Raw genomic sequence first — 20,413 nt, forward strand, 5'->3', positions numbered from 1 at the left:
AGATATTAGACTAAATGACCTATAGTTTCCTGCTTTCTGGAACCCTCCTTTCTTGAACAGGGATGTCACATTGACATTTTTCTAATCTACTGGAAACCTTCTGTAATCCTATGAGCTCTAGAATATTTTAACCAATGTGCCTACTATCTCTGGATAGTATTAAAACTGTTATATATTGGCCATCAGGTCCTGGTAACTTGTCTCCCTTCAGTCCGATTAGATTGGCAAATACTTTGTCACTCCTGATGATCAAACGTTTCCAGACCTTATTGTTCCACGAGGCAGATTTGAGGTATGGTTGGAGATGAGAGATTTCCACATCAAACCAAATTTGTAAGTTCTGTGACAAGGCGTTTCATTCGAGCACAGGCTCCGCATAATCATCAGATGTGCCATAGAGAAACCTATTTGAATGTTGAAAATATTTACGCTCGCTATATCTGCATGTGCCCTTCAGTAGTTGTGTGTTGAGCATATAGTGGAACATTTGTGCACAGCCATTGCAGTCAAGAGGATTACAGGTAAAGGAGGATGGTTGTACTTATCTCTTTATATTTGACTGTGGATAAAATACGGGAGGAAAGAATTTAGACAGAGTACCTATCACCTGACCAGCTGCTAATATTGATATCAAGGGGATCCCAAGAGCATAGTGTAGACCCTGTTGAAAAATGTTGAGGGATTTTTTTGCATGACGTACTTTCTGTTTTTGTGTCTGTGCCTTTTGGATCTTTTGGTTCTTAATGGTCCTGTGTCAATTTAGTATCAAAGATCAACATGGTAATGTTTTATGAATCACTTCACTACAATGTACAATGTTCCATTTTTTTTACTTCTGGATATTACAGTTAACATCTGTTGGTAGTTATAGTGAATATAATGGGCCAAGCAATAAAGCACTGAGTCCCAAGTTACAAATATTTATTCAATTCGAGGAGATAGAATTGAGGAGGATGGGGAATCTCTCATCGAATGTGGAAATCAAATACACTATATTTACTGGCTCCCCATTGAGGATGTAACAAGCAGGTATTACAAAGAACTCGAGCAAACATAATTTCCCTTTCACAAAACCATGTTGAATCTGTTTGTTTATTGTGTTAAGCTTTTTCTATTTCTAACTTACTGATAGACTCGAGCATTTTCACAATAACAGAGGTTAGACTAACAGGCCTATAAGTTTTCTGCTTTCTGTCTCACTCCTCTCCTGAATACTAGTTTTCCAGTCTGTTGTCTTCAGGATGTTTATAATGTCCCTGACTGAACTGATGCAAAAACATTAGTTTAAAATAATCTGCCATTTCCACATTCCTGTTATGATTTGCTTAGTTGCATCTTCCAACAGTCCCACACTTACTTTAGCTACTCTTTAAATAGCTGTAGAATGCCTTGCTTTAATATATTTTATTACATTTCTTGCTAATTTATTTTCTGAATCATTTTCCTCCCATTTTAATTTACTTTTTAGTTATCCACTGCTTATTTCTAAAATTTTGATAATCCTTTAGTAGCCTACCGCTAACTTTCTCTGTTTTAATTTTTTTTTATTTGAATACTCTCCATGACTACCTTTGTTAACCACAGGCAATTGCTTAACAGAAGTGACCTTGCTGTTGGCTAATGGAGGGATATTGACCTTCCAAAGTCAGTGTCCCAGCTTCCTGCCTTACAACACTTCCCCTATCAAACATTTGCCAGCGTAAACACATTTTACTGCACACAAATACTTATATGTTTAAAATTCTATAAATATTTTTGTTATATCTGTATACAAGATTCATACAGATATGTTTGTTTCACATAACATGATGGCAAAGGAACCACATGCTATATTTAGATATATAGCGTAGATTTCAGTGGTATAATTTAAGATGTGTCACTTCAACTGATTTGTAATCCTGAGTCCTTTATCCATAAGCTTCAGAGTCTGAAAAAGCTGGGTTCAAGGACTTGAGGATATAACCTAAGCTGATGCTAGGTAGGTGCTACAATATTGCAGAATCCTCCCAACATCCTGACAAATGTTTGTCTCAATCATCTAAACAACTAATTGATAGAAATTACTATCTGTGAGATCTTCATATGCATGTATTGGAAGCCTGGTGAGCAGAAGTGACAGAGACTGGACTTACTTGATTAGAAGATGTTTTGCGACATTCAGAAAGTACAAGAGGTGTTACTTAAATGAAAGTAGTTAATCTACGTTTGTAAAAATGTTTCCATTTTACAAGTACATCTCATTTTTTCAATTGCATTACATTTCCATATAATTTCGCTTTACAACTTTTGATTTTTTATTTGAAACAATTTACTTTATTATTAACAATTGCTAGAGTATTTCATCACAAATATTTTTTTCTTTTGTGTTGTATCATATTTTACACGGTATTTACAAGGATGCTATTGAGAGTACGTTGCTGGAAAGCACAGCAGGTCAGGCAACATCCGAGGACCAGGAGAATCAACATTTCTGGCATAAACCCTTCATCAGGAGTGAAAGGCTTATGCCTGAAACGTCAATTCTCCCACTCCTCCAGATGCTGCCTGACTTGCTGTGCTTTTCGAGCATCACACTCTTGACTCTGATCTCCAGCATCTGCAGCCCTCAATTTCTCCTCCTTTACCAGGATGCTGCCTGGTTTGGAGGGTATTAGCTGTTAGGAGAAATTGCCCAAACTTGGTTTGTTTTCAGTTGAACATCAAAGGATGAGGGGTGACCTGACACTTGAGGGAAGGATGTTGATTCTTAAGCCCCGCTACTTCAGGGCTTGCAGAAGCAGTTAATGATTTCAGTAAAGCGCATAAAGTCCCTGGTTTACTTGTCTGTTGGAATCAAGTAAACAGAAAACACTGACTGGGTTCCTTACTTAACTAGAAGTACTGTTAAGTAAATTCCGATCACAAGTAAACAGCTGTGAACAATGAACATGTGCTTTTACTAGGTTAAGTTTACTAGATTAGATCTCTTTTAAGCATCTTTTTCCTACACACATGCACATATGGACAGTTACAGACAAAGCAAAAAAAACATTAAGGGACCAAAACTGGGAAACCCAATTCAATAGCACCAGTCCACAGGGTTCACTGAGATGGTTCTTTTAGCTTGCAACCTCTTCCTGTTCTTTAATCTTGTTTCTCCAGTTTATTTCCTATTTAGCATAAGGTGAGTGGTATGCAAACTACGAAGTCTCTTAGTTACTGATGAAAGGGATATCAGCTCACAGCTGGGGAAAGAAACAAATTATAATATCTGAAGCCTCAAGAAATCTAATGCAGAGAGGAAGACACACCTCCTGCCCCTCCAATGGGCTGAAGGCTCTTCACTATATTGTTCACACCTACAAGCTGTTCAGGTACTCGGGAACCAGGGAGTTGTAGTCAGGCTGATGACTTGTTCTGCATAACAAAGGTCAAAGTGTTTGTGATTTGTTTTTTCTGTTTCTTCTGTTATCCTTGGTTTTTTAAACAGTCCTTTCTCAATAATGATACAGAAAATGATTTTATTAAAGAATGAAGAACTGTCCAGCACATCAAGACTGCAGTGATACATGAAGCCTTTCTGAACTAAAACCTTTTGCCTCTACAAAGCCGTTATCCCTTTATTTCCTGTATATTCATATGTTTGTCAAGATGCCTCGAAAACATTTCTGTTGCATTTGCCTCTACCACCTCCTCTGACAGTGTCTGGGTAACACTTGCCATGCTCTGTGGGGGAAAAGATAACTTACCTCTCACATCTCCTATAAACTTACCACCTTTTATCTTAAGCCTACGTCAGAGATGGGGAACCTTTTCATGTTGGAAGGCTACCTTATGTTAGTTGTAATCTAATAAGGCTGCATCCAAGAAACTTCAATTATATATTCTTCAAAATTCACATTATTTTGGAAAAGTCTAACTACTATGTTCTAACTAACTAAATAAAATGTTAATTCTAAAGTTAACTCTGGTATTTTAAATACATTCATTGGGCGGCACGGTGGCACAGTGGTTAGCACTGCTGCCTCACAGCGCCAGAGACCTGGGTTCAATTCCCGCCTCAGGCGACTAACTGTGTGGAGTTTGCACATTCTCCCCGTGTCTGCGTGGGTTTCCGTCGGATGCTCCGGTTTCCTCCCACAATCCAAAGATGTGCAGGTCAGGTGAATTGGCCATGCTAAATTGTCCGTAGTGTTAGGTAAGGGGTAGATGTAGGGGTATGGGTGGGTTGCGCTTCGGCAGGGCGGTGTGGACTTGTTGGGCCGAAGGGCCTGTTTCCACACTGTAAGTAATCTAATCTTTAAGATAAAAATAATAAAGGACAAAAAAAAATAATAAAAAATAAGATTTGTTCTGCAAAATTTGGATTCATTCAAAAAGCCACACCCAATGGCCTAGAAGGCCGCCTGTGGCCTTAAGGTCGCAGGTTCCCCACCCCTGGCCTACGTTCTATAGTAATTGACATTTCTAACCTGGGAAAAGGACTCCGACTATGCATGTCTCCCATAATTTTGTAAAATTCTGTCAGGTCATCCCTCATCCTTTGTTCAACTGAAAACAAACAAAGTTTGTACAATTTCTCCTAATAACTAACACCCTCCAAACCAGGCAGCATCCTGATAAAGCATTTCTGTCCCCGCTCCAAAACCTCCACATCCTTCTGTTACTGTGCCTGCCAGAACTGTACATGCATTTTCAATGTGGTCTAACTGAAGTTCTAAGTTGCTGCAACAGTCTTTACAGGATATACAAAGATGTAAAAAAGATTCTAGAAGCCAAGCTTGTACTTGTTAATCCCACATCACCCCTGTGCACCAATAAATACCACTTAAAATATTCAATTGCGACAAATGAGTGGTTCTGTATATAATGTCTATTAACTAATACTGATTTACTGAATCACCACCAGCAAAATACTTATGTATCTGTGGACTTCCTGATAATCCTATTTTGAATATCACACCAGTAGAAGACAGAGTCTTATATCACATTTTGCTTTACAACTGTGTATGTAAATGTAGGTGAATGAGAAGTTGGTGTGATTGAAGTAATCATTGTGTGCCCACATCACACTGGAACTGGAATGGAGGTATTACGCCCATTGATACCGCCTCTTTCTCTCTGTCCATCCAGCTATTAACTATCCCGCTGACTGCCCCAATCACCACTGGCTGGTCATGCTCACAATCCATCTGGACAGCCCAACTCATTATTGCCGCTGTGAAACACACTTCACGCTTGCTAACCCCCCGCCCCCGCAAACCCTGCCATCTTGGTTGCCACCATCACCACCATCTGGTAGCTACAAATTACATCATGTTAGCTATCAGGTCTGCACTTTTGTATTGTGAGATTGTGCCACTCTTTAAAATTCAACAGTACAATGAACAGATGTCTCCGTGGTTTGTAAGTCAGGCAGTGAGCAAGTTCTACCTCTGGCAGTGATATCACAGGCTTTATGACTGTGAGTGCATGCCCTGTAGTTGTGATGGTAATAAACACAGCCTTTTTAAGAAGGTGAATGCCCATTCAACAACAACAACACAATACTGCAACGACTCCTCACACTCCGACCTACTGAAATAAGGTTGTCATCTTCAACTTCACTGGAACATCAATTTGAATAGACTAAAGTGCCCACTTAACATCACTTAGACTTGACACCCTTAAAGGAGTTATTTTTCTAAAAATATTTTTTATTGGTAACATTTGTTGAAGTACGTTTGGAGAGAGTACAGAAACGTTTTACCAGGATCCTGCCTGATTTGGAGGGTATTAGCTATGAGGAGAGATTGGATAAGCCTGGTTTGTTATCAGTTGACAAGGTCCAACAGAACATAACCTGGTGTTGTGTGATTTTTAACTTTGTCCATTCTAGTCCAACACTGGCACCTCCACATCATGTTTTCAGTTGAGCATTGAAGGCTGAGGGGCGACCTGATAGAATTTTATAGTTTGACAATGTGCAACTCAGATCAATTTCTTTGACAACATTATACAAGCTAACTCACTTCACATGCCAGTAAAGATTATACTTGCAGGGTATGTTTCCATTTCATCCCCGACATTGTGTGTGCAAACAGTCCAACTTTTACACCCTTTCCAGTTCCTTGGTATGCAATGGCATGAGTGCCTCAGAGAGTGACCTATCCCCATTGAGCCTTGACAGCAGCTGCCCCAAGCTTTTGTGCATCCTTCAGTATGTCGTCCTGTGGAATGTGGTTGATTAAGCATGGTGCTAGAAAAACACAGCAGGTCAGGCAGCATCCAAGGAGTAAGAGAGTCCGTGTTTCAGACTGGCCTCCCTGTGTCTACTCTCTTGCTCCTTGAATGCTGTGTGACCTGCTGTGCTTTTCCAGCGCCACGATTTAGCAACTCTCAGTCTCCAGCATCTGCAGTCCTCGCTTTCTCCTTGTATCTTAGAACGTGTCAATATTGCAACATTCTGTCATTGTCAACTCTTTGCACTGGAACATTTCACTGAGTTGATGATCTTGCAGCAACAGTTGATGTTTATTTTGGTGTGAATCCCTAGAGCACCTAGTCCTGTGTTCTTTCCCTGCTAAGAATAAACCTTGACAAAAACTATGACATCGCTTTCCAAACTTGCCAATGCAAAAGTGCATTCTGGACAGAGATGGATGATCGTCTCTCCTTTACACAGCTGCCTCAAAGGTAGCACGCAGTGTAACTTTTAGCAAACCAAAAAGATCTGACAGGGAGGGCCTTTCTTACCACCAGCCAAGCTATGGACTTTATAGTCTTAAAGGAATATACGCTGAAAATTTAGTGGATGCTGTGACAGATTTTCTCTGCGATCACTTGGGTAGCATTCTGGCAGAGCGGATGTTTCATGGATTGTGTACTCAATTCATTCCTTTTAGAATGAGGCAAGTGGGCTCAACAGAAACAGGCAACTTTCTCAGATTATAGCAAGTACAGTGAAGACAATCATTTACCCCACTGTTCTGTATGTTGTTCCATTTCAGACCTCAAAATAATACACCCTTTGACTTAGCAAGAACACTACTATGGATGATTCACTAATGTTTAACACATGACATAGAAGTCATTTGCAGCTGGTTTGAATTGAGACTTGTGTTCGTAAATCATTTTGTTTTGCTCACAGCAGTCCTATTTCATAAATTCATGTTGTAGAGTTTTTGGATTAGGATACAATTTAATCAGCTTTGCCTTGTGTGAGACACTAGTTATTCAACGGAACACTCTGACTTAACTGGCCTTCTCTCATAGAGTAATAGAATCCCCACAGTACGGAAGGAGGCCATTTGGCTCATCAGGTCCACACTGACCCTTTGAAGAGCATCCCAACCGGACCCAGCCCTCTGCCCTATCCCAAAAACCCTGTGTTTCCCATGACTAATCCACCTAGCCTGTACATCCCTGGACAGTATGGGCAATTTAGCATGGCCAATCCACCCAACCTGCACATGCTTAGACTCAAGAAATTGGATCACCTGGAGGAAAGCAATGCAAACATGGGGAGAATGTGCAAACTCCACACAGACAGTCGCCTGAGGGTGGAATCCAACCCGGGTGTGTGGCACTGTGAGGCAGCAGTACTAACCACTCAGCCACCATGCCACTCCTCATATTTAATCTCTAGTCTTCCAAGTTCTTTTTTATTTTTAAGTAGATCAAAGCTCAATACTCAGTCACAGCTGTTGTGGCCTGGGCATTTGCTTGCTTAGTGGTGGTGTGAGGAAGGAAATTTCCCTACTTCAGCAGAACAGCCATGGGAAAAACTCCCCCAGAATGGCATGGTCTTCACTTTGGTTGGAGGGGTAGGCTAGAAGTGCTGAAAGTTGTTTTTTTAAAAGTCTGCCTTGGTTGTCCAGGTCCTCTCCTCAATTGTTTCATTATAATTTACACCTTCTGGCTCTTAAAATTAATACTGCATCTTCCCCTTCACCATTCAGCCAATCCCCATATCATTCAATGCTCCAAGCTAACCCATTTGCTATGGCCCCTTAAAGCCCCATGAACAACTTCATATTAACTCATTCCCCCCCTGTCACCATGGGCAGACCTCAGGAGCTAAATATTAAAGGTCTAAATATTTAACACCAGTTTTACTATAGAACAAAATTCATGAAATCCTCTTCAGTACTTCTAAGTCACCTCAAGTACTTAATCCCTTATAAAGACAAACAGAGTTATATTCATAATCCTGCAGCAAAGTGGTCTCATCCTTCTATAAAATATTTGAGCTATCAATCAAATGATGAACTTCCATGCTGAAATAATTATAGGTCATGGAAAGCAATCAACAACTAAGAGAGTTTGCAATTTGTGAACCAGTTGCTCTGTACCTCCTGTATGGAATTGAAAAATACCTGGAGAGGAGAGATTGACAAACAGTAAGTCCAGACAAGCAAAAGGATCATTTTAGCGAACCCTGTGGACAGAGGCCATTGAATTGCCTTCCCAATTTTTCACTCCACCGATAATGTTTTTAATCTCTTAGTGTCTATTCATCTATGTGTAGGGGGCCTTTTTTTAGATTAGATTACTTACAGTGTGGAAACCGGCCCTTCGGCCCAACAAGTCCACACTGCCCCGCCGAAGCGCAACCCACCCATACCCCTACATCTACCCCTTACCTAACACTACGGGCAATTTAGCATAGCCAATTCACCTGACCTGCACATCTTTGGACTGTGGGAGGAAACCGGAGCACCCGGAGGAAACCCACGCAGACACGGGGAGAATGTGCAAACTCCACACAGTCAGTCGCCTGAGGCGGGAATTGAACCCGGGTCTCTGGCGCTGTGAGGCAGCAGTGGTTATATAAGGGTGGTTAGAAATTTGAAGAGTAGAATTATATGGTGACGGTTCATAGTTGTTTATTTGTATCCATAATCTGTTTGGTTGTAATAAATTGCGATTGTTTTAAGTACAGAAACTTGGTCTGTGTTTTCTGTTGGGTGTAAAAAAAGACTGGTAAACTGGTAAAAAGTTTTTCATACTTTGATAAAATCCTTAACTTTTATAATGACTCCAAGAATGGCAGAATCATGCTACACAAATGAAGTCTAACATCGGGACTAAACACTTTCCTTGAACATGCCTGCCTACTCCTGTAGCCATACTGCCTTTGGACAGATGAAAGAAAACAGTTAATATCATCATCAAGCCCCTACAATGTGGAAACAGGCCACTTGGCCCAACAAGTTCATACCTCTGAAGAATAATCCACCCAGACCCATTCCCATTTTGCTACTACTGTACATTGACCCCTAACTAATGCACCTAACCTACATATCTCTGAACACTATGGGCAATTTAGCATAGCCAATTCACCTAACCTGTACATCTTTGGTGAGTGGGAGGAAACCAGAGTACCTAGAAGAAAGTCATGCAGACTGGGGAGAATGTGCAAATTCTACACAGTTGCCCAAGGCTGGAATCGAACCAGGGTTCCTGGTGCTGTGGGGCAGCAGTGCTAACCACTGAGCCACTGTGAAACAAAATATATTTGGAAATCTCTGCCACTCTTACCTCAGCTGATTGAAACCCCAAGTCTAGGAGTTTGGGGCTCAAAATTTGCATTGTGACTTAAATATTCCATTCCATTACTGGATACCAACTCTACAGTCTTCTTTTCCTCTATGATCTTCTCAAACCACAAGAATCTAGTGTTTCTACTGCAGCTGGCTGCAACGTTTTGAACTTCTAAAGCCCAAAAGATTCCTGTAGTTTGCTTTCTCAAGAAAAGCTGTACCCTCATTGGCCTAAATCAACGAGAGTGAGAGCAGACTTCCGTTTTTGTGAAGTTGAAATAACTTAAGGCAGAATAGGAAGAAATGTATGCACAGCAGCATGCAAATAACAAAATAAGCACTATGTGGAGGCATAGAGGGTTGCATGATGGGAATTCACGTGTTAGGTCTGACCTCTGGCTTGTTTCTTGGATGTTTCTGCTCTATGCAACTATAACAGTGGCCAAGAGCTGGTTCTGTTGCAAGCAGGTTTTCCCCATTTTTTTTTGAGGGAATTGATTTTGGCACCCGGCAGCAGAATTTGAGAATCATACCTATATGTTTGACGGGAATTGCTTGATGATGAATATGGTTTGTTTTTGTGTGAAACAGGTACTGGTTGTGGTACACAACTAAGACGTATGTTGGTGGCATAGCTAAAAAAGTATACGAACGCTTGAGGAGGTGGCAGGTCAACTTTTTGGTGCTGCAGAGAAAGAAGGACCCAGAGCAAATTTTCCTGCAATGTGTTCCCAAACACAAGGTAGGCCTTCATTCTGTAAAGAAAAGATTTGTACTTAAATCATACCTATCAATGCCTCAGAGTATTACCAAAGTGCTTTATAGCTGATGAAGTACTTATAAAGTGCTCAGTTATATCAGTTGGCTGGACAGCTAGTTTGCAATGCAGAATAATACCAACAGTGTTGTTTCAATTCCTGTACTGTCTCAGGTTACTCTCTTTTTTAATCTCTACCCCCACCTGAGGTGTTGTGACTCTTGGGTTAAACCACCCCCAGTCATCTTTATTAAGCAATCTAGGCAACACTTTGTCTTGTGAGCTTGTTCCAATCTGGCCAGTGATGTGACATGAGGCATTTTGAGAGGTCAAATGCAACCAAAAGAGTACTATAAATGTTCGGACCCCTAGGAGCACTGATATTCAGAGGGATCTTGGGGTCCAAGTCGATTGTGATATACAAATGGATAAGGTGATAAAGAACCCAGATAGCATGCTTGCCTTCATCATTCGGGCACTGTGTATAAAAGTTGGCAAGTCTTGTTGCAACTGTATAAAACTTTACTCAAGCCACATTTGGAGTATTATATGAAGTTCTAGTCGCCATACTAGGAAGGATATGGAGGCTACAGAGAGGGTACAAAAGAGATATTGCCTGGATTGGAGTGTATTAGCTCTAAGGAGAGGTTGGCAAAAACTTAGATTGTTTTCACTTGAGAATCAGAGATGGAATGATGAGCTGATTGAAATATATAAAATTATGAGAGACATGGAGAGGATGGATAGCCAGAGTCTCTTTCCCAGGGTAGAAATGTCAAATACTAGGCAAACGTTTAAGGTGAGGGGAAGAAAGTTCAAAGGTGATGTGTGAGTAAAGTACAGAGGGTAGTGAGTGCCTGGAACATGCTGCCAGGGGAGGTGATCGAAGCAAATATGATCGCAAAGTTTAAGAGGCATTTGGACAGACACATGAACAGGCAGAGATTAAAGGGATATGGATCAAGTGTGGGCAAATTAGATTAGTTCAGAATGGCGTCAAGGTTGGCACAGACATGTTGGGCTGAAGGGCCTGTTCCTGTGATGTACAATGCTATGTTCTGTGATCCAACGCTATAAATTCAACAATACAAGGAAGAGATGTCTCCAAGGTCTGACATCATGCAGTGAGCTAGTTCTCTCACTCTGAGAGAGCAGGCCTATGGTCTGGTAAGACCATGGCACTTTACCTTTTACTTATAAAGATGATTCACCACTGAAATGTGGAAAATAAGGCAGCCAGTTGTACTTACTGAAAGGTGCAATATGATAATGATCTATTGATCAGTTTTAATATGGGTTTAAGGATAAATATTGGTCAGGACAACTCCCTGTGATAAATCAGACAGGCCTTAATTTAATGTCTCATCTAAAACAAAAAGAGAAAAGAAAAATTGCACGTTTTAGCACCTTTCAAAACCACAGGCCACACAAACAGTCTTACAGCCAATGAAGTATTTCTGAAGCATAGCTACTCTGAAAAATACATCAAATGTGCAGTCCATTTGAACTGAACATCCCATAACAGCAATGTAATAATGATTAGATCATCTAGTTTTCTTAATGTTGATTGCAGAGTAAATAATTGGTCAGGATGTTAGGAATAACTCACGTTTTGAAATTGTGCCATGCAATCTTATATCCACCTGAGCGAATTATTGTGGGTTTCAATTTAACTTTGAATCTCAAAAACAGGATTTCTGACATTGCAGTGCATCCTCAGTACAGCATTGGAGAATTAACTATTATTTTTCTGTGCATGTTTCTGGAGTAGCACTTAAACCCAGAAAATTGTAACTCAGTTGAGAGTACCATGTAACCTTACATGCAGAAAAATAGCACCTTCATGAGCACAGCATTCTGTCAGACCTGCACCGGGATGTCGATTTACATATTGTGCTTGAATCTCTCGAGTCTGTGTGAGTTTAACTTGGCCAAGAGAATTTCTGTTAAGCCAGAGATGACAACTTTTTACACCCTTCACGAGAAGGGTGGAAGTTGAACTTTGCAAGCATTTTAAAAACTATTTCATATTGTGGACATCATTGGCAATGTGGACATGATTTGTTGCATGTCACTAATTTTTCTTGAACTGAATGGTTTGCTCGGCCATTGCTAACATCAGTTGAGAGTCAATAACATTGCTGTGTGAAATAACTACAGAGGCTGTATCTCTTCGCCAAGTCACCTTTTATATGCAAATGAGCAACCCTTGGCTTTAGTACTGCCTCATTCAGAGTCAACTATTAGAGTGTCTGCGTCTCTGACACTCCCCTTTTTATCTGTTAGCCAGGGCTCCCTGATTGGACTGGATTAACAGCCTCAGTCAGGAGCTCATATTGTATGAGTTCAGCTGGCTGACCTGGTTACAATCAATACACTGTGTCCAGAGTCACAAGTAGGCTGGATGACAGATTTTCTTCCGTAAAGGACATCAGTAATCTAGATCATTTATACAACAATCAATGATAGTTTCTTGCTCACCATCAATGAGACTAATTTTAAATTCAAGATTTTTCTGATGGAATTAAATTCTATCTGCCGCTACCAGATCTGAACTCCTGTTCTCAGAACATAAGCCTATGTCTCTGGGTTACTGCTTCAATGATATTACCATTATACTGCTCTCTCCTCCAAAGGCTTGTCTATATTTGATAATACTTGTGTGATTTTTTTGCTTGTGTGTTTTTCTTTAAAATGTGACCTTCTATTGCCCAGGTTGAAACTGTTTGTAAGAAGTTGGAGACCAGATATCGTGGTCCTGAGCCGTCTGATATTGTCGAGATGTTTGAAGGAGAACAATTCTTTGCTGGATTTGAAAAAGGGATTAAAATTGATTCAGGTAATGTCATCTAATTTAATTGTGTTCAGTTGAAGTATTTTTGAGCCTTGTGAGGTTCCCAGTTCCTGTAAGATTTTGTTTTGGAGACTGCAGTTCTGTTCTAATAATAATATTCATTTAAAATGCATCCACATTGAAATTATGTACTTTCAAATGCAAATTGATAGTTCAGAGGAGCTGCATTTCTCAAATCCATTAACTATGATTCATGTATCTTCTAAACAGAGAGATAGCTGCAAATATTTAATATACTGCAAGTGAAAAGCAGTAGATTTTCTGTCATATTATGCCACCGGCTGATTGTCCAGCTGTTAACTCAAGATCACATGTTGAGAAACAGGAAAGGCCAAGTTTAATATACCCCAGATATCTCTCACCAAATCAGATGCATCCATTTTGGAACGAAGCCAGAGAGGTTGAATTAAGATCATTTTGAGGCAGAGACTCTCTGTTTGATCACTGCTCTCGTTTAAGTTGCAGGAGACAATGATTCCAGGAAGAATGGAATATTCTCTTTAAATTTGCATAGACAGCTGATTAAAAACAGAGGAATGCTTGTACTTCAAGGCTAGAGAATATTGTTGTACACTTCTGAATAAAAACAGATAAAGTAAAACTGATGCACGTGATTTAATCATCGGAACATGGCCAAGATTGTGTTATAGTGTGTAACTCCCTGTGTACATATATGCTAGATATCTGTATGTTAATGCAGCCAATGAGCCATGTCCCACAGTGGTCTTGCTACAACTCATGTTGTGGGGTTTACATACCAACTCTGGGGGGAGAGAAAAAGAGAGACATCAATAAAAAGTGAATAAATGTGCTCCCGCACAAACGAGTGAATATAAACCGGTTTGTTTGTTCAGAACATTAACTTCCGATTTGGGATTCAAACTCAAATCATGTGATGCATGTTTTAAAGTATTCATGATCACTGTTTTCTTTCCCATGTTGTGACATGAGACGATGTGGCGTGCTGAGTTATTTTGGATCATGCATTATGAATAATGCAGCATTTTCAGTTTTGAAGAATAGTATTCCCAAATAGAACACTTGGTGTTTTGTGATGTACATTTTGATTGAACTGATTAAAATGTTAGGATTAGCCAATTATTGATAAAATTGGATTTTAAAATAATCAAACATGCCCATGACCCAGGCTTATGGGAAGGAACAGAGAAAAATATGCATTGGAGTCATAATTAATTGATTTCTGATTAATATTTTAAATGTTAATTTGTGTAGTGTTATGATCCCAGCTGATGTTATTACGACACAAGTCTGATTCTAGACTGAAATCTTGCTTGATGGATCATATTTTCAGTCTTTTGTGATTTTAAAGAGGTGGTCTTTCACTGAAACACAAGCACGTAATGTTTCAGATCCTGATTTTAACGACAAAACACAACTTTATTACACAAAAAAACTGAAGATAAAACAGGTCAAATCAAACTCTTCATATGGCACAAGTTTAAATATTTAGAAATAGACAACAAATATAATCCCACTAATCCCAAACATAATTATTAATTCCTATAATTTCTTTATAGTGCTTTTATTCAAATGTATGTGTCTTAATCTATTAATGGCCTCTTCCTAGAGGCTTCATACAACTGAGCTTAGACTTTCTCAGCTTTAATTAAGCCCTTCAGGGTTTTTACTAAACATTTTTGGTCTTCACCTTTTAAACTAAACTCCTGACACTGAGGTAACCTGTTTCTTAAGAGTCCAAAATTACTTCCCTTTCTCAGGTGCTTTACATACCCAGCAAAGACCTCCACAAAACTGCCAAAGTGAAACATCTTGTTTCTAAGCTGTTTGTGTTTCCCCAGGCCAAAGATAATCTCCATAATTATTCTATATGAAAGCCTAATGCAACATACTATTAATTTTGTTCTTTTGTAAACTCCCTCAATGAAAAGAAAACCCCATTACTCTCCAGAAATTCTCCCCCTTATGCTGTGTTCTGAAAGAAATCACCAGAACTAAGTTAATCAGTAAAACCCTTCAGGCAAACAAAACGCATGTCTCACTTGTTCAAAATTCAAGAACCTGAAATAAGTGATGGTAAAATATATATGAATCACACATGCTGCAGTACAGCAGCGGATTATTTAAGTGCTTGCTTTTCTTTCAGATCGACCAGACTGTGTAGATGGAAGGATTGGGTTCACCTTTTACTCACACCTAAAGAACAGTAAGGAGGTTTATGTCTCCACTGAAGCAGACAGAAAAACAAAAGCTGTGAAAGGACAGGTAAATGAAGTTCCCTTTCTCAAAAAATAATCACGTTTACTGTGACTCTACATTAACACAGTCAAAACCTCAATAGTTTATTGATGGGTAATATTTGCACTCAAAATCCAGGATTGCTTCCTAATTTTGGGCCACTGTTGAATAAGAGGTGCTCACTCCAGTGATGCATCATGTGTGAGCTGTTTGAGAGCTCTAGGATGTGCAATACATTTCTCACATTGCCGACAGCAGCAATGGGCCTGAATGCCTGCAGATTCTGAACCAAATCTGTATATTGCATTCTTTCGATACTCTAGTTGTTAGATACATATTGCAAGAAGTAAATATCAATACTGTGGGAGCTTAACTATTAAAATTTGTGTCATGGAATCTTTGACAGCTCCGTAGGTCCAGTGCAACCATTCCAAGGAGTAGTATTGTGTCAATCGAAGAGCTGTACCATTATCAGTCAATGATCTGGTCACTTATCAGATAGGGATGGTCCATCCAGATTGGTCAAGGAGTGGACCACAGTCAGTCCTGGGAGATCATTCACTGAAAGGCAGGGTGATCAAGGACTAATGCTGCAGGAAGAAAACCAAGGAACTCAATTGCGGGGATTGGAGGCACCATGGTGGGATGCAGAGAGGGTAAAAGTTGTGAAGTGGGAGAGACAATCGAGCATCATAAGGAAAAAGCTGCCTGTTGCAGAAGGGTAATACCCTCCTGGCTTCGATGGGGACACACTGTATTGGTATATCTGGTCTGATCATGGGATATACCTGGAACACTGCAGGTATAGCAAGAAGATGAACATTGAAATAATCCTCTTGAGTGGGGAACGTGGGGAAGATCAAAGGCGATGGGATTGACGGGGAGGGTACTTAGACTGAAGGGCTTGGTCTGTGACTCACTCATGGAGTCAGAGAGATCTACAACATCAATACAGGTCCTTCGGTCCAACTTGCCCATGCTGCCCCGTTTTTACAATTTAAACTAGTCCCATTTGCCTGCATTTGATGCATATCCCTCCATACCTATCCCACCCATGTACCTATCTAAATGTTTCTTAAATAAAAATTGTACTTGCTTCGACCACTACCTCTGGCAGCCCATTTCAGAAACTCACCACCCTCTCTGAAAAAAATTGCGCCTCTGGACCCTTTCGTTCTCTCTCCCTATTCCTTTTAGTTTTAGACTCCCTACCATGGGGAAAAGTTGTCAGCTGTTGACCTCCTCTATGCCTATCATGATTTTATATACCTCTATAAGCTCACCCCTACATCTCTTACACTCCAGTGAAAAAAGTCCCAGCCTGTTCAACCTCCCCTTTATAACTCAAACCATCCAGTCAAGGTAGCATCCTAGTAAATCTTTTCTGCACTCTTTCTCATTCAATGATATCCTTTCTATACAAGGGTGACCAGAACTGCATGCAGCACTCCAATTGTGGCCTCACCAACCTCTTGGACAGACCCAGCAATAAGATGTCCCATCTTCTATATTCAGTGCTCTGACTGATGAAAGCCAGCATGCCAAAAGCCTCCTTCACCAGGATGTCTACCTGTGATTTGCAACCACAGTCTCTTTCCATCCTCACCCTAACAGCAAGTGCATAATCTAGATGAAAATGGCTGCCACCACACCTGTAGTGGCGTGGTGAATGTATTATTCTCTGAGAGAGACAGCTCCACTTTCCTCCACAGGCTACCCACACAGTACAGGTGAAAGACATCTCTGACCACAAAGTGCTGTTCTTGAATCTTACGTATCGACCTACTGGGTGGAATATAGATTCTGGTCCCAAGCAATGTTGACCGCATCCTGCAGACTAAGAACCAATCCCGGTAATGACTGTGATGTATTCATGGAAAGAGTCACCTTAGTAGTTAAAGTAGCAATTACCTTCTAATCCTCATACAAGATGCAGGAGCTGCTCACTTCACAACCTGAGCCCTTGAACACTGTGTAATGCTAATGATGGCTAGACTCGGTACCTTCAATGCTTTAATCACAGCTAAACAGTCATTTGGTCACATGGCTGATGATGAAAAGTGAACATATATTTATAAATATGAGAACGTATTTGCAGTGACATGTCCCCATCCCACCTATGTACTCGCAGAAGCTCTTCTTCCTTTGCCACCCACTACATATTGGTGCAGCTGGGATGGAAGGAGCTTGTCCTACAACTGTGCCTGCTGGCCTGCGAGGTTTAAGTCTGGTGATCTTGGGTGTGTTTGTGTCTGGAGAGCCCAGACATGCTGAAAGTTCTCTGGCACACATTCATGCTCGGTAGAATCCTGAAATATTTCAAAATCCTTTACATTTTCTCCTCCAATTTCTAATCAGGTTCCTGAGATGCATCAATTAGGTCTTAACATATTTCACAAATGCTTTTGTTTTAATCATTGTCATATGTTTCATCTCATCTTTCTCTGATCTAAGACTTTCCCTTCCCAGAAACCTTCTCTTGTAAATACTGAAACAAAGGACTTGTTGAGCATTTCCAACAAGATCCCCTTCTCTTAGTTGACAATTATCTTTTTCCTGCTAATTTTAAGAATATTTTACTGTTTATTTAAAAGCAATTTTTTAAAAACTTGTTTTTGCGTAGCACCTTTTGCAATCTCAATATCCAAAGCTGACAGGATGCCTTTTGAAATGCAATTACTGTTGCAATATAGTAAAAAGCAAACAGTAAGGCCCGACAGGCAGGAAGGAGATAAACGACCAGATGATCTTTATTTTTGTAGTGTTGAGTGAGAACAAGTATTGACATGGGGGAGAACTACCATGCTTTTCAAATCCAAGAGGACAGGTGGATCCACAGTGTATAAAATTTAAATATGAAGTGGAATTACTTCCTTTAATATCTCAGGATTATACTGATCACTTTCTCTGATGGTTTGGATTATCTGATGACAGAGCATCTATAATCCTGGAAACACGTGCGATTTCACATCAGTCACTTAATAAGGAAGCAGAGGCATAAGATTAGGGTTAACTTTGTTTAATAAGAGATTTCTGGTATTGGCTGTTGAAGCAGCTGCAGTTCAGACTAATTCATTCTATACCTCCATCTCTAATATATTAGTGACAACAAAATTTTATTGGAAACATGGTTGAATTGCTTAAATTTGCATTAATATCTGGCTGGGACGCAAGGAGGAGCACCTTCATTCATTGCCTGCCATCTGTTCATCCTTGTAATAGAGAGTTTAAGTATCTTATGCGTTTGGTGTTGTGGTGAAGGTTATCTGTGAGTTCACCCTTCTGTGTCTTCCCTTCAGTAGCCTGTGGGATAATTACTGTTCTGTGTGCGTACTTTTATTTGATCTGTACTGAGGTTGTTGAGAGGTTGGGTCAGACAATCAGTGTAACAGTGTTTAAGACTCTCTTTGTGTGTGGCTCTCTGCTAGCAGCATGTGATTGCTGAATTTACCCTTTGACCTTTCAGAGCTCTCTGCAATGCAGAGTGAAAATTACAACATCCTATGCTGCAGAAAGGTCATCTAAATTCCTTATTCAGGATGGATGGTTACAGTTTAAGCAAAATAGGTAATCTTTGTAGAATGAAATTTAATAATTTGGGGAATTTGTGTGGCACGGTGGCTTAGTGGTTAGCACTGCAGCCTCACAGTGCCAGGGCCTCAGGTTTGATTCCACTCTTGGGCAACTGTCTGTGTCGTGTTTGCACGTTCTTCCCATTTCTGCGTGGGTTTCCTCTGGATGCTCTGGTTTCCTCCCAGGGTCCAAAGATGTGCAGGATAGATGGATTGGCCGTGCTAAATTGCCCCATAGTGCCCCGGGATATACAAAGCTAAGGTAGGGGGGGGAATGGGTCTGGGTGAGATGCTCTTCGGAGAGTTGGTGTGGACTCAATGGGCTGAATGGTCTGCTTCCACACTCTAGGGATTCTATGATTTTATTCTAAATATTAAACTTAAGTTTCATTTAAAGTTTTGGAATGAAGTGATTATATTCTCGACTGATTGTTTTGCATTGGTTAATGGAAAAGCGAGGGAGTTAAAAGAGAAACAGAGATTAGGCCATAATAAGATCAAGCACGATCAATCCTCAAGGGACCACATTGTCTTCTCCTGGTCCTATTATCCTGGGGAATACGTGATTTCACATCAATCACTTGTTAGTAAGGAATCAAGCTGAGAAAGGTTTCCTGTCATGAAATATTTCACTTATCCCTTTGTGTAAGATTCTCTGACAGAGAGCGTGAGAAGGTTATTGGTTCCCGGCCTTCACTTCACGCAGTGCTGTTGGGAGGTGCACTAAATGCCGAGCTTCCTTGTAAAGAACCATCTCGCCTTTGTTGTTGGCTGTGGCAGATTGGAAACTTGCCATGTGAGGAAGTGTACACTTGAGCCTGTGCTCTAACCCTCTGTGATGCTGTTTAACCCGTCTCCAGCCAATCCATCTGCAACTACATTGTTCCCATAAAATAGGATGCTGTACAAGAGTGAACTATCACATAATGTTATACTGATCTTTATTCTAGGTTTCCTTTTACAGGGGATCCTTGCCAGAAAACATTCCTGAGGAAGCTGCTAAAAAACGAAAAGGCCCTGATTCAATGTGGCTGGCCACTTTGCCAATCAAATTGCCTGTAAGCTGCTTCATTTTCTTAATGTTGTCTTTTCTTAGAGGGTTAAAATATAATGTTTTGCTACCACATTAGGATCAGTGCATGATCCTAATTTTTTTAAGGGGAGAGAGAAAGACTAGCGTTTAATTAACACTATCACATTTCAGGAAGTACAGTGCAGTGATTGTTCTTCTGTTAGCAAACATAGAAGCCATCTTGTACACAGCAAGATCCCAATAGTAGCAGTGAATGACAGCAGTTAATCTGGTGTTTGCTGGGCTAATTAAGAGAGAAATGTAGGCCAGAGCTAGAGCTAGCGCTGTTTTTTTTTAAAAGTAGTGCCATGCATTCTTTAAAGTTTATCTGAAATGGTGTAACAGCTGAAAAGATATTTGATTTAATCCCTTGCCCTGAAGGATGGTATCTCTAATAATGCTATATTCTTCATAAGTGCACAGAAGTGCCCCACCTAG

The 20,413-nt window shown here is 40.2% G+C and overlaps 1 protein-coding gene across 7 annotated transcripts in view; it reads left to right on the forward strand.

Annotated features, from left to right (window-relative positions):
• The window catches only part of pidd1 (p53-induced death domain protein 1), a 73,167-nt gene that overhangs the window by 42,108 nt on the left and 10,646 nt on the right, over positions 1-20,413 (forward strand). For 6 of the 7 annotated variants that reach the window (XM_072592007.1, XM_072592002.1, XM_072592005.1 and 3 more), the window contains 4 exons: positions 10,095-10,245; positions 12,976-13,099; positions 15,240-15,358; positions 19,854-19,961. In XM_072592007.1, coding sequence (XP_072448108.1) covers positions 10,095-10,245; positions 12,976-13,099; positions 15,240-15,358; positions 19,854-19,961 — 502 coding nt within the window. The remainder of the gene's footprint in view (positions 1-10,094; positions 10,246-12,975; positions 13,100-15,239; positions 15,359-19,853; positions 19,962-20,413) is intronic. The other variant, XR_011963697.1, reaches the window with a different exon arrangement.

Source organism: Chiloscyllium punctatum, chromosome 22 (genome assembly GCF_047496795.1).
Source record: "Chiloscyllium punctatum isolate Juve2018m chromosome 22, sChiPun1.3, whole genome shotgun sequence".
Lineage (NCBI taxonomy): Eukaryota > Metazoa > Chordata > Chondrichthyes > Orectolobiformes > Hemiscylliidae > Chiloscyllium > Chiloscyllium punctatum.